The sequence below is a fragment of the Poecilia mexicana genome, unplaced genomic scaffold (genome assembly GCF_051168715.1).
Source record: "Poecilia mexicana isolate PSO_F unplaced genomic scaffold, ASM5116871v1 scaffold_17, whole genome shotgun sequence".
In the NCBI taxonomy this organism is placed as follows: domain Eukaryota; kingdom Metazoa; phylum Chordata; class Actinopteri; order Cyprinodontiformes; family Poeciliidae; genus Poecilia; species Poecilia mexicana.
In genome coordinates this window covers 22,732,568-22,753,798 of record NW_028263386.1, presented here as the reverse complement: position 1 = coordinate 22,753,798, position 21,231 = coordinate 22,732,568, and the positions used below count along the sequence as shown (strand labels likewise).

Sequence of the window (21,231 nt, the reverse complement as noted above, 5' to 3'; positions counted from 1 at the left end):
GAGACACTCCTATTGAGCACTGTTCAGTGCATAATCAAAAAAATAAAATAAAATGGAAAGAACGTTGCAAAGCTTTGAACTCACCAAATCATGTACTGTAAGCTGCCAAGCAGAATCGTTAATCAGAACTAAAAACAAAGTAACTCTGCAAGAAAAGCTTTGAAAGGATTGAAGATCAAAATGGTTCATATGCCTTTTGATGGTTACCAGGTGTACGAAGAGCTTGCTGACAAAGTAATCCATCTATTTGAATCAGCAAGTTTCCCAAATGCCGGCGTATTGGTGCTGGTCTATCAAGCAAAATTCTGATAAATACCTTAAAGCTGCTACTTTATAAAATGTGACTAGAGTTTTCCGAGGCACTGTGCGTCCACTGAAAGGCAGCAGTGCTGGGGAAGATAAAAGTGAAGAGATGACACGTAATACGGGTCATTAATGGGATTTGGACCCTCAGAGTAGCGGGGACACGCTTTGCCTCTTAGCCCATTGAGCCGTGAGGACACCCCAAAATGGTGTTTTATCTCAGGCCCCATTGAGAGCAAGTATTGAGCTGACAATCCTCGTCCTCCATGGAGGTGGCCTTTTACCTCAGCCTATTGTAGTCTGTGACTAGCTGCCTGCGCTATCTAGAATCTATTGATTCCCACTTCATCTGGACCTGAGCAACCGAGGGAGAGGAGAGAGACGAAGAGGAAGCAGTGAAATACTCCTTAAATAGTTAAAAGAGATTTTTTTGGGGGAGAGCTGGGGGGCTACAGGGGGGATATTTCTGACAGAACTACTAAAAGCAGAAAGAGGTTTTCGAAAGAATTATACAGGCGTCCACATCTGTATGAGCACAAAGAAAGACCAGGGATGGCTATTGTGCAAAATCCACACTTATGAAATTACAGAGCAAGGAATGCCAAATAAGTATGGGATGGTAGGGAAGCAGAAAGAAGTGAGAGAAATTAGAGCATTTGATAGCGTGGATTAAAGGGAAGGGATAAAAATACAAGGACAGGACGCGGTGAAGAGAAGACCACACGTCTTTGGTCTCCACTCTTCCGTATGATCCGACTTCCTCCTCCTTACCATCTGCTGTGTGTAATGGCCCATGGTTGTGTTTGTTTGTGGGACTTATCCTGTTATTTTAGGGTTTTAAAAGCCTGGCCAAGGACAGGTTTCGTTTAAACACATCCCGAGATTCACTTGGAACTTGAAAAGCATGTCAGACATGAAGATGTTCTGTTTTTGTCGATATGGAAGCACGTTTCAAACTGTGGTAGAGGTACAACAGGTGGTACTATTGGTGTTACTTGGGTGGGATTTTAGTAAAAATGTTAGTGTCTGAAAGGGAAAAATGAACAAATTAACTGTTATGGTGAGCTAAGCTAATGTGTCAGCTACACAAAAAGTGTGCTAATTTGTTATTTTTGCAAACTGTCTTGAAGGAGAACAATATGTCTGCATTCAGATATTAACAATAGTTTCATTTTATGAACCCCTGGCAGCTCAGTGTGAATATGCCAAATAGGAGCCAATCAGATGGTGTTGTGCATTCTGCCTCAATTGGTTTAGTAAGGTAGCATGTAGCAACCTGTTTAGTTGTTGTCTTTGAGGCAGTACAAAGAACAAAGATTGTGCTTTGCAAGATGTCTTTAAGCAATAATTTATTTTATAAGGCAAGTTAAAGATCTGGTGAGCTCCCTCTATTGGGATAAAATATAAAATAGGTCTTTGTAAAATCAAAAATGGTACTAATTATTTATTTTTGCATCTGCATGTTAATTAAATCCTCTCCGGGTTGAGTCTTAGGAGGCCGCTCAAGCAGCTCCAACTTTTAACTCTAACTCTGATTCTTGGGTTCAGCCAGGCAAATTATTTCATTACTACAGTTGGTAGTGACGGATGGACGACCTGAACAAAACCAGTGAATGTCGCTTGGAGTCGATGTAAAGAAAGAAACGTTGCACCGGCGAGAAGAAGTGAGAGGAAGACACTTTTAAAAGATGGGTGGAAAAGGAAATGGAAGATGCAGAGAAAGGATTGAGACAGAAAGAAAGACGGACATTGAGAGAAAGAGAGATGAGATGATCCATCTTGGCCCATTAGGCCTATAGTCCATCATTCTTGTCATGAAGGGAAACACCTTCGTCCTGTCCTCCATCCATGCGTCCATCCAGCATTCATTTACTCTCCAGCTGGTGTTTCACTGAGGAATCTCCCAACTAAAAAGTCCTGTCAGCCCTATTTCCTCAACTCTGTCTTGCCTCTGCTCCCCCCCTCCGCCCTCCACCTTCTCCAACTGCAGTTTCGTCCCTGCGCTTCCCAAGATTAAACGCTCCCTTGTTGGACCACAGATTGGAGCCGTGAGGTCTAAAGCAAGACATGTGGGAAGAAGTTGTGTGTATGTGTGAGGCTTGTGGCCCAACATTAATCATGTTTAAGGGGCTGACAAGCTTGGTGTGGGACATCGCATCACATCAACACTCTTCCCTTTCCTGTTGTTCCTCTCCCTCGTTCACCGGATTTATCTCTCCGCTGGCCTCTCCCCATCGCTCACTTCCCTCTGGGAAAGGATGAGAAAGAAAAACAGAGAAGAAATGTGTAGAATATGTGGAATGGGTGAGGAAAGTGACTGGAGATGTATTTGTAAAATGTGCATTTTGCATTCACTTCAACGCCTTTGAGTTCTGGGGGTGTTAACAACTCGTGCAAGGTACAAAATAAAAACCAAAGTGTCTCAAAGTGTTCTAACTTGCTTTCTAACACTTATGTTTTAATCAGGGGAAATTTGCATCTCTTCTTCTATGAACAAGTTTTGTTTACTATTCCATGAAAGGACCAGGTCATCTTTAAGTTATGGTTCTTTGGTTTTAATCGTGCAACCTAAACATGTTTCCTTGGTACCTAAAAAAATTCAAATCAGTTTACAGGTGCACGTTTTACGATCCTTCCCTTTTCATCCTCTCTGCTTGTTTGCTGGTTTAAATCTGCATTTACATTTCAGCATCGACCTCTGGAAAGAAAAACTCATTTATATAGGACGCATTATAATTCAAAGAAAAATAGCTTCACGTTGAAATGCAAGAAAAATAAATAAATAAGCCATAACTGCTGAATACATATTTGATTTTTTTTAGCATTACAAAAGCCTGAAATTGCACAAATGGAGGGTTTTGTACTTTGAGCGTGCGTTTGTGCAAGTATTTGTCAGGAAAATTTTGGATTGGGTTAGATGGAGCCCTTGTTGGCTGCAGACTCGGGATTGCAGTGGATTCTCCAGCCTGACTCAAATTATCTTGTCAATAAAGGACGGTGGGAGTGAGAAGCAGAGCGAAAGAGTATTCATACCTTTTTGATCTTTTCCACACTTAGGTTATAACTCCAAACATCAATGTATTTTGCTGCCATTTGATGTAACACGTCACAACAAAGTACCATATACTCTCATTGTGAAGCAGAGAAAAAGTCTGACATGATTTCTAATACTTGCACAAGTAAAAATCAAAAGTTGTTTTATTTTTTCCTTGTCAGACAAGATTTCTTTTGCTACTGGCTTGTTTAAGTAAAGGGGGAAAAGCTTTGTATAACCCCACATTATAACGAAGAAGCAATAACTGAGTGGGTATGTCATCTGTTCAATCTACATGCAGAGTATATGATATATATGACATGCACATGTACAGTTGTGATGGTCTCGGTGCACAAGTCAAGGTGGGAGTCCTCCCAACCCGACTCTCCATGTTGCCATGGTGACAAATAGTCTAAACAGGATGTCCTGGCTGAGACGGCGGGGGCCCTTTTGTTCGCGGGCTAAAAAAAAAGCAGCATTTGATTGGCTGAGCACTGGAAATCAGGAAGCATCCCCCAAAACGAACCACCGATACAGTTTCAATAACAGCTGCTATTTTTAGGCAGCCCAGACAGCAGACCGGGCGGTGAACTCTAAGGGCCGCCGTACGCCTACGAAACACAAAGGGCGCTGGATGACCGATGAAACGCATGCTGACACACAAAACAGGTGGGCCCCACCCTGCTGCCCTGCTGATCAAGGACAATGAAGTGAGGTGGTGTTGGCAGACTCTATACAGCATTATCTCATCCACGGCAGACACTTCTTTAAGTCCCCCTCCCTCCCCACGCACCTCCCTCTCACTTTGACCTCAGAGCAACATTACACAATAAAGTCTGTGCTGCACTCTGGTCCGCTTTCTGTGTGAGTAATCTAATGTATGTTCACTTAATGTCTGGGACTTTATAGAGTAAGGGTGGAGGGGGGAAGTGTTTTCAGCAACAAAGGTTATTCTGAAGGTGCTGGATTGTTTCTCCAGTCACTTGATTTTTTTTTTATTTAAAGTGCTGGGCACAAGTGCTGACAATCCTCGAACTTTTTCTTACTTTCTCATGATGCACACCACGATGTAGCAACAAATCTGTATATCTTTGTGGAAGTATCTCAAGGTCAGCTGGGTTGGGTCCATTAGAATCCCTATTGTATCAGGTTCTGGACTTTGACTAACCAGTCTAACAAATGAAAATGCTTTTATCTGAGCCATTCCATTGCAGCTCTGCTTGTATGTTTAGGATTATTGTCTTGCCTCCATCAGCTCAAGATTAGCTTCCCTATGCTGTCCTCTACATGACTTATGGCAAACTCTACCTGGGACTTCCACTCTAGATTTATTTATTAATTTTAAAACGTATTGTTTCAGCTCCTTTCCTTACTTTAAACTCCACCACAACTTCTTCCCTGTCCTATCTTTAAGTGTTCCTTGACTTTCATGATGCCCGTTTGTTCACTCAAGATCTGGGTTTTCACAGAACCAGATTTAGATTAATTCACACACAGGTGCTTTCTGTGTTGGTGACTTTTGAAGTCAAATGGTATTAGGTGTTTTTTGGGGGGAATCTGAGTAAAAGGGGCTGAGAGTACAAGTGAGTTTTTATTGTACCTGTGGAAGGTTTTGGAGTCGATGCATGGAAAAACGTGGAAAAAGTTCAAACAGTTTGAAAAGTTTTGCAAGTCACCATCGACTTTTGGGTTTCGCTTTACTCAAAGTCAGATTCTGTTGTTGCGCTGATGTCGTCTGTCCCTCTTTTCTGTTGTCTCCAGGTAAAAAGAAGATGTCTCTATATGACAGCCAGGCTCCCGTTTGTCCAATTTGCCAAGTGTTGCTGAGGCCCGGAGAGCTACAGGAGCACATGGAAACCGAAATAGAGAGGCTAGCCACAATCTGCCTCAGGTACGACTGTGCAAGCTCGTAATTATGGAGAAAGATTCATTCTTTATTTTGCCCAAGCCAAACCATGACATCATGTAATGCTAAACCACGCCCAGGTTTTAAAACAGTTTGAGAGACGCACTGTATAAAACGCAAAGGTAAACCAGAAAAGAGCATTGAAGACAACGGTTGGTGTTGGCGACATTTAACCTGTAAGGCGTGGGCTTTGGCTCAGTTCAGCTCGGTTCGCCAAGCAATATTTCTCCGGCATTTTGGTGCCATAAATCTGCATAAAAAGGGAGAAGCATGCCGTCAATGTAAAGCTAAGTGTTTCCTACTGGGATTAGGATTCACACCTGTGACCTCGTGTTCCCCGCCGCCTCTTTCTCCTCCTCGTGGCAGTTGCACGAGCCGTTTTATGACAGATAAATCAACTCCAAGCCCTTTTAACGATGGGACACAGCCATTAGGATCCATATTTCAACCTCAACACATGCCAGGCTATGTATGCGTGTTTGTATGTCTGCACATGTTGCTGCCACAGCCCCACTTGTCAGCGTGTGTGTTTGTGTGACCTCCTGTGCACTTTGGCGGCCCAGCTTTATGATAGTCCCCATTAACCCGGAGAAACGGGGCAACTGACTGCGTCACCCCGCATGGAAATCACTCTGTATTTCTCCAACCTTTACACTTGTGGGCTTCTGCTGTCCCCATGAATCTACGAGTTCCACCTCATCCCTTTATTTCTCTTTGTCCACAATCACCCTCATCATCTGGTTCTGGTTTCTTAAATCTATCATCTCATCTCCAATACTCCCTGTCATTTTTTAAGGTTTTTTTTGTCTTCTCTTTTTCATCCAGGCACAACACAGGCATCTCTAAGAACTTTTGCTCTTAATCTCCACCATCTATTGAACACAGGACAATGTTCCTATGTCTCCATGTCCTTTCATTTCTTATGTATTTCTTTACTGTTTCTTCTGTTTTTTTTAATGTCTCCTTCCTTGTGTGCTGCTTTATTTTATTGTATTTATTTTTTATCTTTTTTTGTGTGTCCTACCTTCTTTCCTTTCTTGTGTGTTTTTGTTATAGTTTCTGTGTTTTTATTCAAAGCCAATGCGGTACAGAAATATATGCCATAAATTCATGGTGACCTGTGGTATCTTATATTTTAAAGTTAATTTAAAAGGGACCATGCTTTATTTTATCTGCGATCATGGGTATTTACAATAACGGCATGAACTAGAAAAATTTGAGAGAAAAAAATCTTCATAAACTCTGCGAAATTACGAGAGTAAAATAGTGATGCATGGATAAAATCGATTCTTTTATTAAATTGAATTTGAAGATGATGTATTTGATGGAATTAAGCTGTGAGTTTTAAGGTTCTGGTTAAAAAGCAGTTTATATCCTATCTGCAGTAGAAAACTCTTGATGTCTTCATTTTTACTATAAACCCAGATTAGTAGATGCCGAAGCTATTGACCAGCAAAAGAGGAGCTGAGAAAAAAGTGAGCTTTTTTGGATTTGCAACATCTTCAGCTTGAAAGACACCACAACTGTTTATGCAAATAGCATTTTATGATCCTTCAAACCGTTTTCACATTGGCAATTGAATGGTTAATATACACAGGAAGTAGAGATTGGAGGGAGACCGTCACCACTGATGTTCCTGTTAGAAACGCTTAGTAAGAACAGAGCGCGTACATTGACACTGTGACGTATAAAAACGTGCACTAAAATCAGAAATATAATCATGGTTGTAGTGAAGCTTTTTTTTTTGTATATTTTTGCATTGGCTTACTTTTTAACGCAGCAGTTGGTTCATGTTCTGTTCTCAATATGTGTTGAAAAAAATACTACCGTAATCGCACACTGCATTTTCCATTTTCACTCCATTTACTATATAAATATTGCTGTGCTAATTAACTACTAGTGCAAATCTGGCAACAACTCACAGCTTTATAAAATGCCTTTCAAACATGTTAGTGTTTGACCTTGTTGAGATTAGAGTTAGGAAAGTAGAAGCGTGCTTTGTTTTTGGCCTGTCCTTTCTCTTTGGCTAGCTGTTAGCTTTAGCTTTCAGGACTGCCAATTCTAATTTTGAAGTTGCCAAGAGAGTAGTGTACTTCAGATATGAAAGTAATTGTCTATATCACTTTAAAAATTCTGAACCATTCATCGATAAAGTTTTAATTTTTTTTGGACATTGTCATAGGTAACAATTCATCTCCTTTAGCAGAAAGGCTAACAGCTAGCCAGCTAGGGTCCTTTGTTTTAGGTAGATTTCAGTATATAAAAAAATGTCAAACTAAAATGTTTATGGTTGTGGGATAGAATGCTATATTATTAGATACTTATACGTTTTAACAACACAATGGTTTTACATTTGTTGCTCCTCTGTCAGCTGAACAGCTGATTGACACATTTTTATGCTAGTTAAAAATTAAACGTACCTGAAGAAAATAATAGCTCGTAAAACCTAGGCACTTTGTACAAAAGAAATGTTAGGATTCATTAAGTTTGAAGGAGTTTTCATTGTCAGTGATAGATTTCTTTTATGGAGAAGTCGGAGGTTAAAGTAGCCGCAAGCTTCAGAATTTGCATGTGTCACCCCAAAACCTTCTGCCTCTTCTTCAGTTCCCTTAACCTTTTTTTGCATTTCTGAAGCTAATATGCATAGAGTGCAAAACAACAAGAACTGTAAAAAAAGTTTCAAAGTCTTTTAACTTTACTTTTACCACATTAAAAAAAAAAAACTCTGCCTTCATCAGAGTCTATGCTTGACTTCTTGCCATTGTGATAGAATAGTTCCAATCCAAATATCAAAAAAATTTATGAAAATGTAAGGATGAGAAAAAAAGATGCATCAAGATAAAGTGAAACTGGGAGAAAACGTATTCTCTTGTTAAACTTTAGGATGCAGGTGTATTTCAATTAATGATGAAGGTTAGAGTTTGTCCTTCCCTCTGGATACCAAACTGGTGAAACACACACACACACACACATACACACACACACACACACACACACCCTCACACACACACACACGCACCCTCACACACACACACACACACACACACACAGTTATTTAAGGAAATCACATCATCCCTGGGTGAGATGGGATGGTGGCTAGCGTCACGCCTGGCTGATTTACCTACTCACCATTAACCCAAAGACACACTGCAAGAAAAAAACGGATGATGGGGGAGGAGGTGTTAAACGATATAGATACAGTGGACTATTTTTAAACACGTGCTGAAGAAAATAATAAGAAAAATCCATTGTTTTTCATATAGAAAACAACAAGGGGGTTTGTATGTGTGTTACATCACAGAACTGACCTTATGCTAAATCACCTTCTGCCTCTTCCTCTCTCCAGCTCTCTGCATGGTGGCAGCCATAATTGAAAGTGACGGAGGGAATTTGGCCCAATTTGTAGTAAATCTACCTTTAATGACACACAGGCGGTTGCTGAATGAAAAAAAACAAACCCATGGATATGGAAACGAAGAGACGCGTGCTGCATCTTGCTTGGCTCTTAATGCCTGTTCTCCAGCGTGTCGCTATTTGTTTTCTACTTCTTCCACTCGCTGTCCTGTTCTGTCTGCATGTAAATGGTTGTGGGTTTGATTACAACTGCCTTCCCGCCCGTCTGCCTGCCTGTCTCCTCCCTTGCGGCTGTGTCACTTGTTCATGGGCCGCAGCATCTGCGCGGACATGGAAATCGCGCACAGATGTGGAGCTTGGCAAATGGAAATCTATCATGCCCCGTACATGTCAGGTGGCTCGGGGAGGGTGGGGGGACAAAGTCATTTACATACCCTGTCATACTCCACCCTCCTCCTCCTCCTTCTCCTTTTCCCACCTCTGCTGCCCCCTTCCTCTCCCTTCTCCTTCTCCATAATCAATTTACGTCCACACAGCCAAAACCCCTACCTCCCTGCCAGATGACACAAAAAAGAAAAAGGCAAAAAGCAATCAGCGTCTTGACTTTACTGTGCCATGAACCTTCTTGTTTTCACCAAGAACAACCCGATCACTTACGTGGATCGTAGGGTGGCTGTCGGTCATATGCAGCGTCATCCCCGTGACCTTTTTTTTAGTATACATTTTCTCCCATTACAACCACAAACACGAGTGAATTTCTGTTTGCGCTTAGAGATCCACAGCTCCGGATGGAGTATCTGTCAACAGGGTAACTAGTCATAGTTGCGCACCATCCAAATCTGGCCTTTATACAAGTGTGGCAAGAACAATGCTGCTTTTCAAAGGAAGCTATAAGAACCCAAGTATGGGACATGCAGGAGCATCTCTGGTCAGATGAGAGCAAAACTGAACTTTCTGGCCAAAGGAAGAAAAAACACCCAACCCACCCCACCCTGAACACACTGTCCTGTTGCTACACATGGTAATTTGAGGGGCAGGGAAGCTGGTCTTTGTCAATGAGTCGGTATTGTCTTATTAGTACAAAAAATAAAATGCAGGTTTTTGGTTGTAAGAGGTTTTTAGTCTGTGGGTAGAGCAGTCGTTTTGTGATCAGAAGGTTGTAGGTTTGATTCCAGCTTCCTCCTGCAACATGTCGATGTGCCCCTGGGCAAGGCACTTAACCTCAAATTGTCTACCGATCTGCGTATCGGTGTATAAATTTGTGTGGGTGAATGGGACTCTAGTGTAAAGCACTTTGAGTGGTCAAAATGATCGGAAAAGCGCTATAAGTTCAGTCCATTTACCATCAAACACACCAGAGGATCCTTCACGCTTGCTTTTATTTCCTATTCATAATCTTGTAGTTGGTATAGTCAGATAGCACAAGAAAAATGTCCCTGTAAAGGACAAAGACCTGTAAGAAGTAGGAGGAAGAGAGGGACCCCCCCCATGCCCTCACCTGTCCTCAGTTTCACACTTCCCTCATTATCAAAACAAATTTTAAACTATCTGTTCCAGCTGCTTGTTTGGCGGGGTTTCTGCCTCCTGTGTTTCTTTCTTTCTTTTTTTTTTTTTTTTTTTTGACGTGCCAGCCAGCTGGAGTTTCCAGGGCGTCCTAACCCCCCCACACACACACACACACACACATCCTCACCACCACCACCACCATCAAAAATTCATAGAAACCACGGCGAACAGACGTGTAAACCTGTAAGAAGAGGCAGCGCCAACTTTCCTATCACTCCCTCTTTTTTTCCTTCCTCTCGTTTTCTGTCTCCTTTCATCATTCCTCTTTGTGTTTCCCGCTCATCCTCTCTTACCACATCTTTCTTTCACCTCGCGTTACCCCCGCCCTCCCCAACACCACCACCCTTTTCCACTCTCCTTTCATCTCTCCATCACCCTCTCTGTCAATGTGGCAATTCCCCCCCCCCCCCCCCCCCCCACACACACCCCATCGCGGCAGGCACGCAACTGCTGTCCGCTCGCCGTCTCGCTCGCTCTCTCGTCGCTGTTTGACACTGTCAACAAGCAGGTGGAGGTGGCTGTTATTGTTGACGCCTCTGCAAAGGTTCCAGGTAATGAATAAAAGGGGAGATCGAGGGAGAGAGATGAGAGAGAGGCAGAAGATGGGAGCGAAGTGAGAGAGGCGTGTGCGAGGTAGAGGGAGAGGGGGAGGTTGGCAGATTCGGCTGCGTTGCGCGGCAGCTTGGCTGTGTCAGCCCTGTGTTTGCTTTCTTTGTTGTCGAACGGGAGAGGCCGGCACAGACACGCTCGGATGCGGACGCACGCCCACAGGTGCATGAGCAGAACTTAACTGGCTCTCGCGTACCCGCTCCAGAACGTGACACTCAGCTACTGTTTGTAACACACGGTTAGATTTTGTAAGCACGAGTGCCGACTCCTCGCTCACAGTTTTCAGGCCTTTCCACAGTTGCTGTATCAGCACCTGGTCAAATGAAGCCCGGATGAAAAACTATGAACTAGCCCTTTAATTTTGCACCAAATCGGAAGCCGTTGATCAGATACCAATTCAATTTGCGTTAGAATGTACAAACATATTTTATTGGAAATAAGTAACAGAAAACATGTTTTGGATGCAAGTAGCCTATAAACTTCCCCCACCTTCAACACACTTGCGCCGTCCCTCAGGCCATGCCGCCCTTGTCATAGAGCCGTACACATACCAAAAGCCACCTCTGCTCCAAACTCAAATGCTGCTTGTAAAGAGACCAGACATGTTAGCTGTGACAGCGTGGGGTGCCATCCGCACTGGAATTGTTTTATATACAGAAGTTGGATTTAGGGACTTCTGGCATGATAATTTTCAGAAAATGGTTCTTTGGTTCTATAAATCTTAAAGCTCCACCCTTGTTTATCATGTAGATAACCAATATGCATTGTTTCATAACTGATGATGTCATACCCCCCCTTCCCCACTACTTTTATGTGCATGTGCCCGTTCTTCTCTGTTTTTGTTCCATTTCCACGGCAGTGTTACAGCGCCACATACAGGCCAGCCAAAGTTGCTTGCTGCCCACTGATGGCAAACATTATAGAAGTGACAAATAGATGGAAATTAGATTTTTGGGTTCTCCTTTCTGGTTTCCATAGCCTCTTCTCTTCCTATTCTTTTGCTAAATCATACACCTGGCTATTAAAGCTGAGATTTGTTTTTTTTTAAATACAGACTTGAAAAGTTTACCAATTACATATGGAAATGACAAAATTTTATCTTCTAAGTTAACAATATTTGAATTGAAAAACTTTACATGATTTCACTACCATTTTCACACAATGCATGTTATAATCGAAAGGATTTATGATGACGCTGTGGAATATTTCAACTCTCATCATGTGGGAGACCATTGTGGAAGCTGATTCTTGTCAACAGATTTCAGCTGAAAATCCGGCCAGTCAGAAGATTTAACGCCTCCAATTGACAAATACGCCCTGTAAGCAGAAAAAGGGGTCAATTTCGGGGCTAGAGCGTGCGGATGGGTAGAGCGTGTTTTTGGCAGGAATGTAACACCATAGTCTTTTTTTTTTAAATGTCAGAGTAAGTACACTGCAAAAAACAAAATCTGACCAAGTATTTTTTTTAAGTTTCTAGTGTAACTATCTTGAAAGCTCGACATAAGCAGGAACTAACTTGCAAACAACTTTTCAGCCAGATATATGAGCTTGTTTTAAGTCAATAATTCCCTAATATTGATGAAAAATGCTTGTTCCATTGGCAGATTATTTCACTTCTTACATGGGAAAAATCTGCCAATGAATCTATCAATTTTAATCAATATTAAGGAATTATTGACTAAAAACAAGCTCATATTTCCTGCTGAGAAAATGTCTCAAGTTTTCTAAGACATTTACACTAGAAACTTGAAAAAAGACTTGGTAAGATTTAGATGCTTTTTTGCAGGGAAAACATGTTTCATAAGTTATATAGCATGTATGTAAATATCTGGTATTAAATGAATGTTTATATATATATATATATATATATATATATATATATATATATATATATATATATAATACACACTGCTCAAAAAAATAAAGGGAACACTCAAATAACACATCCTAGATCTGAATGAATGAAATATTCTCATTGAATACTTTGTTCTGTACAAAGTTGAATGTGCTGACAACAAAATCACACAAAAATCATCAATGGAAATCAAATTTATTAACCAATGGAGGCCTGGATTTGGAGCCACACACAAAATTAAAGTGAAATGTTCCCTTTATTTTTTTGAGCAGTATATATATATATATTTTTTTTTATATATTTTTTTTTTAATTAAAGATACTATTTCCTTTGGCAGAGCATAACGTTTTACTGGCCCGTCCTTGTTGTACGCCAGTTTGCAAATTCTTCCGTCAGATAAGTAACACATAAATAAAGCCTCTTATTTTTATGATCCACCCGTTCAGCCGTTGAAAAATGAAATCCCTGGTCTACCGGGGCATGCTGTCAGATTAGAGGTTGCGCTCAATTCAGTTTTGGGCACTGTTCCTTCCTCGATCTGCCACTGTCTGTTAGCCTGTGTGTGTGTGTGTATGAGTGAGTGACTGCGCCTGTGTGAGCGTGTCCGAGGGTCTGGACTGCTAACGGGGTCTCAAAGCAAACATGACAACCCCTGCCTCGCCGTGTCAATGTCAAGCCTGTTGCAACGCTTCATGAGGCTCAGAGAAATTTATCTCAGTGTCTGAGTGAAAGAAAGTGAAGGAGAGAGAGAGAGAAAGATAGGGGACGGTGGGGCGGGGAGGGAAGGTAGAAAGAAGGATGAGTAGATCAATTGAGAATGAGCATCAAGGAGAAATGTCACATGTCTGGTTTGTTGGAAGAATAAATGCGCAAAACTGTCAATTTTCTACATTTTTGACTTCCCCCGTCCTTCATTCCCAATCTAAGCTGTCTCGCTTGTTTCCCAGCCAAATGATGGTCCTCAACATATTTTCAGACTGCCAGTGAGCGCCGTTTGGCAGCACTGACAAATTCTGTTGTTTCCCGCCTCCTTGACATGTTCCGTGTTTGTGTGAAAGCGCAGCGGCGTTGGAGAACGCCGCGTCGCTTTTTGGTGGTCGTAGCAGCTGTAAAGTGCCGGACGAAAAGCAAAAAAGGGATGAAGGCAAAAGGAAGAGCGGCGGATAAAATGCACGTGAACATATTAACAAGAGTCCGGAGAATTTGCTCTCCGATGTGCTGAAAATTTACAGACATTGCTTGTTTTATCAAGGGAAACGAGCTGAACAAGCACGCAGCGCGTGCCCAGACTCGGCTCAGCACCACATTATCGTATAAATCTTCACTAAATTCCTTCTTGTCCTGTTTCCTGATTGCAGTAAGAACCCCTCGTCCAAGGATGGCGTAGCCACTCCGGGAACTCCCAAGGTAAGGACAGGCTCGTATTTCAGAGCAGCGTCTGTCTTTTGTGTGGATGTGATTTGCTTAGTTTAGAAATAACATTGCTGGAATGATTCATTGCTGTCCTGTCACTCAGATTGGCGCACATCTTTTCTTGTGTTTCCCACCAACAAACTTACCCAGAGCTGAGTCCTGTGGTTCGCAGGCAGCCGGCCCAAAAGGAAATGTATTTTCTGGTTTTCTAATAAGATGAGGAGAGATTTAAGGAGCACTTCCTGAGCTGCCAGACAGAGAGCATTCTAGAAGTATTCTGACACGGCATAATGTCAATAACTACAATTTCTTGCCAAAGTATTCGCACCCTGCCGCTGTTTTCACATTTTTGTTGAGGCACAATCATAAACCTGAATAGGATTTTATCTAAAAGATCAACACAAAGTAGTGCATAATCATGTAGAAGAAAAATAACACCGTTTTTTGATAAGAAAATCTTAAAAGTCCGGTTTGCATTGGTGGTCAGTCCGCTTTTACTCTAATAGCTCGAATAGACCTCAAATAAACCCTCAGAGAATAAATACCAGTCTTTAAAAAAATGATTTGGTCAGACGAGACAAAATCGCACCACCTTGAATGCACCATGTCTCACAGTGAAACATGGTGGTGTCAGCATCAGACTGAGGGAAAGGATTTTTCTGGAGCGACAGGAAAACGGGTCAGAGTGAACGGTAGGATGGATGGAGCTAAATGCAGGGTTGTCCTGAAAGAAAACCTCTTGAAAGATCTTAAACTCCAGTTGAGGTTCCTCCGTCCAACACGAAGCATGCAGTTGGGTTACAATTGAAAGTTTTATGTCAAAGAATCTGACTGAGTTTGAGCTCCTTTTGCAAAGTCAATGTCCAGATGTACAAACTGGGAAAGACATACCTCAGGGTTTCCCCCAGTCTAATATTAGCCTGGTGGGTGGGGAAGTAAAGCCTGGTGGGCCACCAGGCTTTACTTCCCCACCCACCAGGCTAATAATCATTTGTTTAGTTTAAATTATATATATATATATATATATACTAGAGAAGTGTGGCCGGATGGTTACAAAGAGAGGGAAGGTCGTCCGCACAGAAGGGGTCTCACTCCCAGAAGGAACAATAGCAGACATAGAACACAGTTACAAGTACCTGGGAATACCACAAGCAAATGGCAACCTCGATGAGGTCACAAGGAAAGGAGCCACAGCCAAATACCTCCAACGAATAAGGCAAGTCCTGAGAAGCCAGCTCAATGGCAAGAACAAGATCCGTGCAATAAACAGCTATGCCTTACCAGTAATCAGATACCCTGCCGGAATAATCAGCTGGCCAATGGAAGAGATAAAGGCCACGGATGTTAAGACTCGGAAGCTACTAACCATGCATGGAGGGTTCCACCCCAAATCCAGCACCCTGAGACTGTACACAAGCCGTAAGGAAGGAGGCAGAGGACTAGTGAGTGTGAGAGCCACTGTCCAGGATGAAACATCCAAGATCCATAAATACATCAAGGACAAAGCCTCAACGGACGATGTGCTCAGCGAATGTCTCAGACAATGGGGAACAGAGGACGAGGTGCCGGAGGAACCATCATGGGAAGACAAGCCCCTACATGGGATGTACCACCGACAAATAACTGAAGTGGCTGATATCAGGAAATCCTACCAATGGCTGGAGAAAGCTGGACTCAAGGACAGCACAGAGGCCCTCATCCTGGCCGCCCAGGAACATGCCCTAAACACCAGAGCAATAGAGGCTCAGATCTACCACACCAGACAAGACCCAAGGTGTAGGTTGTGCAAGGAGGCCTCTGAGACAGTCCAGCACATAACAGCAGGGTGCAAGATGCTGGCAGGGAAAGCGTACATGGAACGACATAACCAAGTGGCGGGCATAGTGTACAGGAACATCTGTGCCGAATATGGACTGGAAGCCCCGAGGTCAAAGTGGGGAACACCCCCAAAGGTGGTGGAGAATGACCGAGCTAAGATCCTGTGGGACTTCCAGATCCAGACAGACAAGATGGTAATGGAGAACCAACCGGACATTGTGGTGGTGGATAAAGAACAGAGGAAAGCCGTTGTGGTGGATGTAGCAATACCAAGTGACCACAACATCAGGAAAAAGGAGCACGAGAAACTGGAGAAATACCAGGGCCTTAGAGAGGAACTGGAGAAGGCCTGGAAGGTGAAGACCACAGTGGTGCCTGTGGTCATCGGGGCCCTCGGGGCAGTCACCCCCAAACTGGAGCAGTGGCTCAAACAGATCCCAGGAATAACATCAGACATCTCAGTCCAGAAATGTGCAGTTCTAGGCACAGCCAAGATACTGCGCAGAACCCTCAAGCTCCCAGGCCTCTGGTAGAGGACCCGAGCTCAGAGGATGAAAGAGACCACCCGCGGAGGGTGAGAAGGGAATTTTTTTTTTATATATATATATATATACTAGGTTGATGAATAATAAAACATCAGTAACCTTTAGCTGACAGATCTTTTTAAAAAGATAATGGCATACACAACCTACAGAAAGACTAGTTTTATTCAAAACTGCTTAATTTTCTTTGTTGTTGATGTTTTATTTCCAAAATGTTCTGTTAATGTTTAACATTTTTAAAAATAAAAACACAGTGGATCAACTGATGGGCTGGCCTAGTGCCACTATAACTGGGCTTAGTTGGATTTTTGGGGGAAACCCTGTACCTCCTAAAAATTGGTGGCTTTGCAAAGTACTGACTCTAAGGCTGGATGCAAATGAAATGCATGCTACACTTTTCAGATTATTTGTATCATCTTGATTCCATACTACAAAAACATGTAGTCTAAAAAGTCCAGCTGAGCAAATGTTACCTCCAGTTTTTAATCTAATTAGTCTCATCTTCATAGAGCAACACATGAACAATAAAAACCTAGGGTGACTTTTCTGAAAAGGCCAAACCTAAGCCACCCCGATCCACGTTCGTCTTCAACCTCTAACCGCAGAAAGTCGAACACCTCGAGTCAGTGCGCGCTTTGACTCGAGCGAGAATCCACCAGGGGATCTTGAATAAATCAGTGCCCCCATCCCTCCCCTCCCAACTCTTGGTGCAGAAGGTGCTGACCCGGGCTTAAAACGGAGCGCTGGCGGTGCTGCGGGTGGGCTCGTACTCGAGTGAGCCAGGCGGAGGAGGGTTGAGGGGTGAGCGCTGGCCCTCCTCGGCAGCCGTGACTGCGCATCTTACCGCTGTCGTTTAGTATTCTGCGGCAGGCCGTGGAGAATGAAGAGGGCCGGTCTGAAGCAGACGGGCTTGTTGTTGTTCTCCCCCGGCTGCTGTGCACCACCCATCCATTTCAGACCCGGGATTAACCCCAAAACACCTCCTTATGTCCTCCTTATTCTTCTTCTTTTTCTTTTTCTTCAGCTGTACTCGCAAGGTAGTTTTGTAGAGAAAAATGTAACGCATTCGAAAAAGAACCATGTTCAGATATCCGACATCCGAAGTCGTAGACATAATCGCTATTCTAGCGGGGATTTTTTTTTTTTTTTTTTTACGCTGGTCTTTTTGCATGTTGATTTAATTAGTGCTTTTTAAAGACCAAATTTGAAGAAAGACCTTCATTTATAACCTCTTTGAAGATTACCACTAAATGTCATATTCTAATGATAAAACTTAAATATATTCCTCGACGGCGCCTTCAGGTAAAGGATTCCTGACCTTTTTAAACCTGTGAAAAAGAAGAAAGATCAGACACACACACACGTACTTCCACACGCAGAGACACACACACACTCAGAGAGGCAGAAAAGCACCATGCATAATGTCCAATTTACTGTGGCAGCACTGGAGGTTGGTCATTTCTCACATATTATTATTAGATTACTGCTGTCGAGCACTTAAGCCTCTGCTCTGCCCCTTTCCACTTGATTAATAGGAGATGACTGTAAATACAAATATTTCACAGCTGCCTTGTAAAAAGAGAAGAAGAAAAAAAAACTGAAAGCAGCCACATAAGCACAAATGAAAATATAAGTACGGAGGGAGAGAAAGTGAGAGAGTGAGGGCCGACAGTTGTAAAACAAATACATTACCTTCCCTCTCCCCTCCCGTTCTCTCATGCCCTCGTCTTCCTCTAACCACCCTTGCTCCTCGGTCACTTGCGAGAGTCCCCCTGACTGTCTTTGCCACAAGGGAAGAGGGTTAGAAGAGGATATTCTTTTATAAGCGTGCGCGTGTGCCAGAGCGGCAGCACAAAGTGTGGCGGGACAGATTTATGGACAGGCGCTGTCCTGTAATGTCAGATGTTTACCCTCTCTCCCGCCAGCCCTCTCCTCGACTTCCTCCCGTTCCCTCCGAGGGCTTCCTCACTTTCCAATCGCTCTTTCTTCCCTAACTCCTCTTAACGTCCCATAAACATTAAGTCTAATCAGAGGAAGGGGTTTTATAGACAAAGTCAGGCAGGTTACAGTCATCATCGGTGACGCGTCGCCCTTAGCGGCTGAGGCAATAACTGCCAGGGTTCTCCAAGGGTAATGAGTCCGGGTGTTTGCTGCGTTGTAGACCTTCGAGGGACATAAATAAATGTTAAAATTTTGCACTACATCTAAGGAAAATCCTCACATTTTACACTCAGCTGCAGTGTTTTGTAGTAAGTTGCTTGGGTTTTGCACGGTTGCTTACTCATCAGTCCTAACACGTCATCTGATGCTTTACATAATTTCTCTTCTCTGAAGTTTAGCTTTTGAAGTAAAGATGATGATCTGCTTCCCTATTCTTTTTCTGTTTTTTTTATTACGGCAAGGTTGCCTTTTACACATCAATAAACACTTTAAGATCTATTTAAATTGTACAGTTAGTTGGACACTAATTTATTTTCCCCTAACTTAAACTCTCAGCTTAATTGACCGCCACAGTAGCGAGGCAAACTGCTGCTCAAAGGCAGAAAGGCAGTTTTTTTTTCCTCACTGCTCCATAACCGACAGTTATACAATATGGATGTTTCTTCATTGTAAAGTTAATTTATTTGAGGTCATCTAACTCTGTATAAGCATCTTTTAGAACCAATTTTCTTTGTAAGTCCAGCAGCTGTATAGGTTCTCGTTTTCACCACCGGCTCTTAGCAGACGGTATTTTTTTGTGCCGTCTGTGCAATGCAAACAGATATTTGCTATTAAAGTTTTCAAACTTAAACTACCTGCTCTTCTACTGCCACCAAACTATATCAGAATGTCACGTGTTTTGCACGAAATTCAAGTTTTTATTCATAAATACATTTGCAGTCCAAATGGTTGGGGAAATGTCTAACGCTACGCTAACCTTTTCAAATTTTTTCCGTGTTTTCTCAAGTTAAACTGTTTAGGGGAAACATGCACAAGCTTCGATATCTTTTCCTCAGCAAATCTCCGTACTTTTTTGCTCCTTATTATCCTGCTGTAGCTTTCAGACTGAAATATGTTATAGAATAACCATTTCTATATATAGTGACAACATGACAAGATCATTTGCGTAGAAGATGACTTTTTTTTTTTCCTTCTCCCTTCTCTGTTTGCCTCTCCAGTCGATGCTTTTGTCAGTGCACATCAAGAGAGAGGGAGAGTCTCCGGTGGTGTCACCCCTGTCATCTGAAGATGCCCACCACTCCGACAGATATCAGGTCACAAAAGCACATACACACACCGCTCCAGGCAGTCATGGTTGAAGTTATGCTTTTTTGTTGGCAGGAAGGTCGTCTCTTTCAATAAAAAAAACATCAGAAATGTGGTTTACTAAAGGAATTTAATTTCTTGTAGTCTAGTAGTTCAAGCATGATTCATTCGGTTTTCTTACTAACCCTCCAGTTTAGGCTGATTTATAGAAATGTTTATCTGTACATTTAAAAAAAAGAAAAAGAAAATCTCTCCTTTATGGGCTTGGAGTTCATATTCAATATTCAAAAACATGAACTCAAACTTGACATTAAAGTAAAAAAAAAAATCAAACATGTTGAAGTTGAAATTGAAAGGTACATTAAGGCTGTTTTAACCGTCTAACAAAGTTTATGTGATGATATAAGGCATTGAAGTAATAATGACGCGTTAGCGGTAGAGTATTATGGTAAATTTTGCTTTCTGATGCCTTCTCAGCAGTTAAGCTGAATAACAGACCAATCTTCTTTAATCTCAGATGTCACCCTGACTGCTTTTATCTGTTCTATTCATCAACATTTGTTCGGCTAATTCTTCTGGCCGTGATGTATCTCCAGGTTAAGTGAGTTTCCCCCTTCACACCATAAAATAAGAACTATTAAGTCCATGCCGACGTTACATCCATACGTTTGGGATGACACAGCTCATAAAGACCTTAAAGCAATAAAGGAGATTTTCTCATTTGGTGAAACTGCTGAAATCACCTTATATTATACAAATGATTAAGTCGATGGGGACTTATTTTAACACCTTGAAATGAAGCATAATGGAAGACTTTACCACCTCCTCCTTTTCAGTCAGGGCTCGCGGGCTTTCTCGCGTCTCCTGGAAACCTGACCTATCCTCAGCCGTTCACTGAGTGTATCATAATGATAAGGCAGCGGTGGTGGTGGTGATGCACGGCCAGCGGGCCAATAACTCAGAGAATGAAGAGGGAGGAAAGGGATCGACGAGGGGGAAGGTGAAGGCCCGGCTGCTCAATGGTTTCCACCAATGGCAGATGGGCTGACAATAAGAGCACCGTTGCAGCACCAAAGAGCGGGTATCCATAACTGTAAGAGGAAATGCTTTAGTCAGCGTATAGTCACTGTGTTTGGCCCTCCAGGTTGAATCCCAGCAGATCTGAGGGACACGTTTTGCAAAAGACAAAGGTGGATAGGCCAAATGAGTCTGACCTCAATTAATTTCATAATACTGTACATTTATTGCCGAGGCCATTATTTTTAATGACACGGGTAATTCACCTCGGGCAGCTTTAACTAGCTCAGACCCCAAAATGTTCCAGATATGAGGACAAAAGAAAAAACAAAATATTACTAATTTATCTCCCAGTGACGAACGATACATTTACTCAACTACACTCTTCGTAAACCTTTACAGTTTCTGCTACCAGTTTTTGCAAAAGACTACAGTGTACTTGACTGACTTAGATACTATAATGGTTAAACACCATATTACATAATGTCCATTAAAAAGAAAAAACTCTGGAGGAACTGCCGAGATCCATAGCTCAGATGGGAGTATCTCTTGACAAGAAAGCTAGTGG

General features: G+C 42.3%; 1 protein-coding gene across 5 annotated transcripts in view; it reads left to right on the top strand.

The window, feature by feature from the left end:
• Window positions 1–21,231, top strand: part of rnf220a (ring finger protein 220a) — a 279,000-nt gene that overhangs the window by 224,588 nt on the left and 33,181 nt on the right. For all 5 annotated transcript variants that reach the window (XM_088014369.1, XM_088014371.1, XM_088014370.1 and 2 more), the window contains 3 exons: window positions 5,099–5,228; window positions 13,986–14,034; window positions 19,559–19,654. In XM_088014369.1, the coding sequence (XP_087870495.1) occupies window positions 5,099–5,228; window positions 13,986–14,034; window positions 19,559–19,654 (275 nt within the window). The remainder of the gene's footprint in view (window positions 1–5,098; window positions 5,229–13,985; window positions 14,035–19,558; window positions 19,655–21,231) is intronic.